The 6,512-nt window shown below is 43.4% G+C and overlaps 1 protein-coding gene across 1 annotated transcript in view; it reads left to right on the top strand.

Annotated features, from left to right (window-relative positions):
* PMFBP1 (polyamine modulated factor 1 binding protein 1) overlaps positions 1 to 6,512 on the top strand; it is a 42,708-nt gene that overhangs the window by 21,574 nt on the left and 14,622 nt on the right. The window contains exons 6-10 of the mRNA XM_011380699.1: positions 996 to 1,166; positions 2,148 to 2,258; positions 4,587 to 4,713; positions 4,842 to 4,999; positions 5,935 to 6,175. Of these exons, the coding sequence (XP_011379001.1) occupies positions 996 to 1,166; positions 2,148 to 2,258; positions 4,587 to 4,713; positions 4,842 to 4,999; positions 5,935 to 6,175 (808 nt within the window). The remainder of the gene's footprint in view (positions 1 to 995; positions 1,167 to 2,147; positions 2,259 to 4,586; positions 4,714 to 4,841; positions 5,000 to 5,934; positions 6,176 to 6,512) is intronic.

The raw sequence follows: 6,512 nt of genomic DNA, 5'->3' as shown, positions 1-6,512 counted from the left end.
GATTTCAGATGATCTAGGAAAAGACACTTGAAAATGGTTTTAGGAAAACAGGATATTCATGTTGATGGGAGTGTCAATTGGTACAATTTCTTTGAAAGGTAGATATTGTGTAATATCTGTCGAAGTTTTAAATATGGCTTAGCAGTCCTATTTCTATGAATTTAACTTACCAGAAAAGGTACTCAAATATTTATGTGTGAAAATATTCACTTCAGCTTTGTTTTAGGAAAACTTAGAAATAATTTATATTCCCATCAGTAGGATGGAAACTAGATAAATACATTTAGAAGCAACACATTAAAAGAACAAGCTAGAAGTACATGTACTAACATGGATAAATTTCTAAGACATCTTGTTAAGTGAAAAAAAAATCTATTTTCGTGTTTTAAAAAGACAACATTGTTATCTGCATTCTACAGTTTCAATTATATGTATATAAATGTATCATTAAAGTTCTAGAATGCTTTTATAAATTGTCATTTCCGGAGAATGCAGTGAGTATGGGATTAGAGGTGGCAATCAAAGTGAAATTTAGTCTTGCCTGTAATGTTACAATGTTGTAGAAAGATAGCATATACATGTGTTACTAGTACAATTTGAAATTAATTTTTAGTAAGATAGATCTACAAGTAACAATATGGAAAATATCCTCAGTAAATTGTCAAGTAAAAACACAATGGTGAGAATAGTGTGAATTTCTGGAGAGACACCCAAAAAACTGGTAACAAGGGCTGTGATGGAGGAGGGAACCTGAGTCTTGAAGGACCAAGAGCAGGGAAGACTGACGCTCCAGTGTGTTCTCTCATGAACTGCTTGAACTTTATACCATGCATGTACACTTGTTAATTATTTTCTTTTGTTAAGAAAGTTATGATTCACATATATGAACATAAACTTTTAGAATATAGATCTAGAGATTTTTCATGCCGTAGCATTCTGAAGTTAACTCAGAAATTATGAACAAAACCAACCCTTTTTTTTTTTTAATATCCCAGGAACCTGAGAACAAGGGTGATCATTCCAAGGTGCGTATATACACCTCTCCCTGCATGATTCAAGAGCATCAGGAGACCCTGAAACGACTGTCTGAAGTCTGGCAGAAGGTCTCTGAACAGGATGATCTAATCCAGGAACTTCGAAATAAGCTAGCCTGCAGTAACGCTTTGGTAAGTGCCTTCTTCCAGAAGATTTTTTCTGAGACTCAAAATAAAGCCATGATGAAAGGAAAGAGGAATAGAGTCACCTAAAGTCATTGCTTTCACCAAGATTCCTCAAATGTCTTAGATATACTTGCCCCAGCCTTTTGTTCATATTTTCCATGGTATGCATTCCCCCTACCCACACCAAGTTCAAGATGTAAAGAGACTTAAAATCTTTTATGCAACAACCTACATGCCATTAGTAGGGAAATGGTTAAAGAGATTGAGAAGTGGTTAAAGAGATACCCATATTATGGAATAATATGGAGCTAAGAAAAATGGATTAAGCAGATCTGTAAGGGCTACATGGAAGAATGCTGTGATGTATTGTTGAGAACAAGTTTATATATAGTTTAGTTTGTTCCACTTTTGGTTTTTAAAATCTTTGATCATGATCTAGAAGTATATACTGGAAATTGCCAATGGTGTCCCATCTCCTTAGTGAAAGTGAGAGAGGGAAAAATAAATGGAGAGGAAATTTTCACTTCTTATTTTTGATGCTTTATTTGAATTCTCAATATACAAGAACAAAAATTTCATGTTTTTTAATTTTAAAAAAGTATATACATTCACCCATTCCATAAAAACTTCCTTCTTTAATTCTTGAACTTTGAACCCCGCGTCTTGATAGATTAGGTGCATCTTTCCATGACGCCTCCAAAGAACCTTCTTCTGCCTAATAAACTGGACTGCATAGAGGTTCAGGAGGGAGTCCAAAATGTGGCCACTGGCAGACTCAAGACAAATCATTATCTATGTCTTAGTGAAACTTAATGTAAGATCGAGAACATAGCTCCTTCTCCATACCAATCCCACAGGAAGTGCATGATGAATTATGTAATGCTACAACAAACTTAGGCTGATAAAAGAAAAACACTGCTAAAATAGTACTGGTAATAAACACATTATATTGATCATGCAGCATAACTGACCTGTGCCTGTTTGCAGGTTCTGGAGCGTGAAGAGGCTTTGATAAAATTACGAGCAGACTTTGCTTCTTATACAGCCACCCACCGACATCCTCCTAGCTCCTCAGAAGATTGTGAAGACATCAAAAAGGTGGGAGAACTTTTGTTTATTTGTGCTTGGGGAGGTCAGGCCGATTTGGGCGTGATTCTGGGTTTTTCTGCTTGTTTTTAATTTTATATTATGCTTTATACTTATTTTATATCTGTGTGACTTTGGTTGGCCCTGCCACAAGGATACTGTACATAATATATGCCAAGGCCCGGTGAGTGTGTCCGGCATTAGATTTTGGGATTGTACCTGTCTCTTAATGCGCCTCCAACAGTACATCCAAATGAGACAGAGACTCCTAGATTCAGAAGGAGCATTCCAGCCTTCTAGCTTCTGGTTGCAGCTGAAAAGTAGCATATTTGGGGAAGATTATTAATTCAAATTCATTCCTTTTTTTTTTTTTTTTGAGAACTCGATATTTTCAAAATTCAAACTATCTCAAAAGTTTATTCTAATAATGAATAAGCATTTAAACCATGTAAACAAGTAGCAAGATTTGACCAACCAACAGTCAAAACTAGGTCAGGTCCCCTCCTAGGTAAGCCATGCATGAACTTGAGGTCCAAGGCAAAGCCAGCAACATGAGGCCATGGTGTGGATAGGTGAGGGCAGCCTGCTGATGCTGAAATAGGGGCAGAGAGAGTAGACGACACATATAAGCTCCCCAAGGGGTCCTCTAGCGGGGAAGCAGAAACTCTAGGGCTTTCTGATCCCAGAAAGTTTGAATGAATGAGGGATCAGTCCTGAACTTTGGGGTTCCTCCTTGGACAGCTGTCAGTATTTATTTTAAAGGTCAGTTCCATGTTATTCACATCTTGATATATAGCAAGATCTCATAGCACTTTATTTTTTTCTGAAAAATGTCTTTATTTCTCCCTCACCCTTTCAATTTTTTTTCTAGTGGTAAAAAACACATGACATTAAATTTATCATATTAACCACTTTTAAATGTACAGTTCAGCCACAATAAGTACATTCATATTGTGCGACAGATCTCTAGAACTTTTTCATCTTGCAAAACTGAAATTCTGTATCCACTAAACACTAATTCCTCTTTTACATTCCATTTCTTAAAATAATACAGACTTTCCCAAGAAACAGAATACACCTTCCCCTACCATTTTATATATCCTATCTAAAGCCTTCTTGGTCCCTACACATTCTGTTGGAACGAAAGCATCCACATCACAGGTGATGCCGGCCATCCTCTCCCCACTTCGCTGGCCTGGCACAGACGGGGCCTGTGAGTCCCTGTAGTGCCTACACCGGGTCATCACGGTGACTGCTTTGTATGTCTCCAGCTGTCCCCTATCTTCATGCTGCATCCCTCCCTCATTGTCAACTCCAAAACCACATAACTATCTCCTCCCAGCCTCCCCTGATGCCCAGACAATTAATTGTCCCTTCTCAGCCACACGGACATGTTCCTGCCATCTCTTGGTTACAGCCCATTCCCCTCCCCTTCAGGGTAGAAGCCAAAGTTCTTGCTGAGGGACTACAAGCCCCGCGTGATGCGACTGCTCCTGTTTCCCCACTTCATCTCTACTTGCTCTCCCCATCACTTGCTCCACTGTAACCACATGGCCTCCTTCGTGTTCGTCCCCAGGAGCCTTGTCACTGGCTAGGCCCCCTGTCTGCAGAGCTCTTCCCTCAGACGTCTACAGCATGGCTCCCGCTATCACGTCCAGCGACTCCCTGCATAGAGGCCACCTTCTCGGGGAGGCCAGCTGATCCCTCCTACTTAATATTCAACCCCACATCCCTGCTCCTTCCCCCTCACCTCCATTCCATTTTGCTGTTCTGTTTCGTCCATAGAATTTATCAACTTTTAACATTTTCTGTAAGTCACTTAGTATGCTCGTTGTCTGTCTCACCCCACCAGAAGGTCAGGTCCATGGGGGCAAGGATTTGTGTCCGGTTGTTTGCAGCACCCAGGACGGTGCCGGGCATATAGTAGGTGCTCCGTCAATGACATTGATTATTGCAGGGAGGACGAAGTGGCTTCTTTTGTGCACATTCCATGTGAGTGTGAGAAATCTGCCACATCCTTTTTCTTTTTTAATTCTCTATGTTTTTTAAATCGAGGTATAATTGACAGACCATAAAATTCACCGTTTAAAGTGTACAATGAGCAACTTTTAGTGTATTCACAGAGTTGGGCAACATCACCAGTAATTCCAGAACATGTTCATCACTCCAAAAAGAAACCCATCTCCATGAGCAGCCACTCCCCATCCTTCCTCCTCCAACCCTTGCAATCCCTTCTCTACCTCCTACCCTACAGATTTGCCTGTTCTGGACATTCAACAGTTTAGAAAACATTCTTCCCTTCTGTTCTCCTCCTGCCCTGTTCTTCTTCCACCTGCCCAGATACTGAAGCACTTGCAGGAGCAGAAAGACAGCCAGTGCCTGCATGTGGAGGAGTACCAGAACCTTGTGAAGGACTTGCGCATGGAGCTAGAAGCCGTGTCAGAACAAAAGAAAAACATCATGAAGGGTAAGCCATGGGCGGGTGGGCTGCAGCGGTGGAGGGGCCGGGGCGGGGTGAGGGGTGGAGGGGCGCGGTGCTGGAAAGAAGCCAGACCCACCTCTGAGCAAGACGCACTCTGTCTCATCCCGCCGTAGACATGATGAAGCTGGAGCTGGACCTGCACGGGCTGCGAGAGGAGACGTCTGCCCACATAGAGAGGAAGGATAAGGAGGTGATCATCTTGCAGCGGCGGCTGCAGGAGCTGCAGATGCAGTTCAGCGAAACCCAAAAGCTTGGTTTGAAGAAAGACACGGTAAGGAAGGAGCTCTCTAGATGGAACCGCCAGCCGGGCAGGTTTGAGGCTAGACTCTGGCCAGAGTGAGCGGGTCCGGCAGTTCTGTACCCACTGTGATTGCTTAGGGAGCATCGACATGTGTGCCACGGGACTGTGGGCTCTGCAGGCCGAGAGACGATTCTGAGCACTTCTTTGGTATTTCTCATAGCACGTAATGAATAAATAAATAAAATAGCATTATCCAGGGACCTTAATAGTTATGTTAACTCTATAAAAAAGAGGTTCTTCCCTAGCCCTGTAGAGAGTTTAGGACACATTTGCATTGTTCTCTTATGCTTTTGTTCCTGCTTGATAGTGGGAAGAAATACTATAAAATAATGTGTAGCCTTATTAAGAAAACGAAGTAAATTTCAATTTTAAAAATTACAAATATCTTAGAAAATACAAATCAGGTGGTTTGAAAATATTAATGGAGCTATGCCTAGAAGATCCGTATGTAGTTGCCAACATGAATCAAGGTCCTGGAAAAGCCTGGGAAGGAAACCAAGAATGGAGAAGTTGTGTAGCAAGTGCAAAAGCCTTCAAGTGGGAGTCTGTTTGGGGTGTTCCAGGAGACCAACTGAAGCAGAGAGGGGTGCGACTGCCAAGAGGAGAGGTCGGCCTAGTAGCCAAGGACCAGGTCACGAGCATCCTGGGAGGCCTTTTTCTAAGTGAGGTGGAGTGGAGAGTTTTGAGCAGAGGTATAACAGGATCTGACCTGTATTTTCAGAACCTCCCCTCTGGCTGCTGCAGTGAGAATAGCTTGAGGGTGGGCAGGGAGCCAAGGTAAGAGACTTTCACAATATCGAGGCAAGAGAAGATGGCAGCTGGAGGCGGGCTCAAGACAATCTCTGACTGACTTTGCCCTGCTGCTGTTCAGACCTTCATTAGCAATAACACTTTGCTTTCCTCAGCTCCTCCAAGAGAAAGACGAAATGCTGCACGAGCTAGAGAAGGAACTGACACAGGTTCAGACAACCCTCATGAAAAAAGAGATGGAGCTGGAGAAGCAGCAGCTAATGACAACAGGACGCGAATTCGCCATCCAGGAGGCGAAGCAGGATAACTGCAAGGTGGAGTGTGGGGCCCTGCGAGCTGAGGTTCAGAAGCTGAAGGACTCTCTCGAAGATGTCCAGCAGCAGCAGAAGCTGGCTGGTGAGGCCCCAGCAAGCACTGTCCCCGCCACACTTCCAACACGTGGGGCTGGAGCAGCCCCTTTCTCTCCCCAAATGGCCACGTTCCTCTGCCTCTCCGCTTTCTCACTCCCAGCCTTCCAGTGACCTCATCTCACATCTTGCAGCAGTAAGGTCCGCCTTCTTGAAGTCTTTCACTCAGTCTCCACCTCACCTTCTCTCTGGAACCTTCACTCCAAAGCAGGTTTGGAAAAGTGCACTGCGCCCTGTTTTCTCAGCAGTTCAGATGAAGGTCCCCTCCGTCCTCGCCACAGGGAGGACAGGGCCCTGCCCTTCGCTGCTCTGCACCACACGCCCCT

The sequence above is a fragment of the Pteropus vampyrus genome, unplaced genomic scaffold (genome assembly GCF_000151845.1).
Source record: "Pteropus vampyrus isolate Shadow unplaced genomic scaffold, Pvam_2.0 Scaffold399, whole genome shotgun sequence".
NCBI classification, from domain to species: domain Eukaryota; kingdom Metazoa; phylum Chordata; class Mammalia; order Chiroptera; family Pteropodidae; genus Pteropus; species Pteropus vampyrus.
This window is presented reverse-complemented; position numbering and strand designations above follow the sequence as displayed.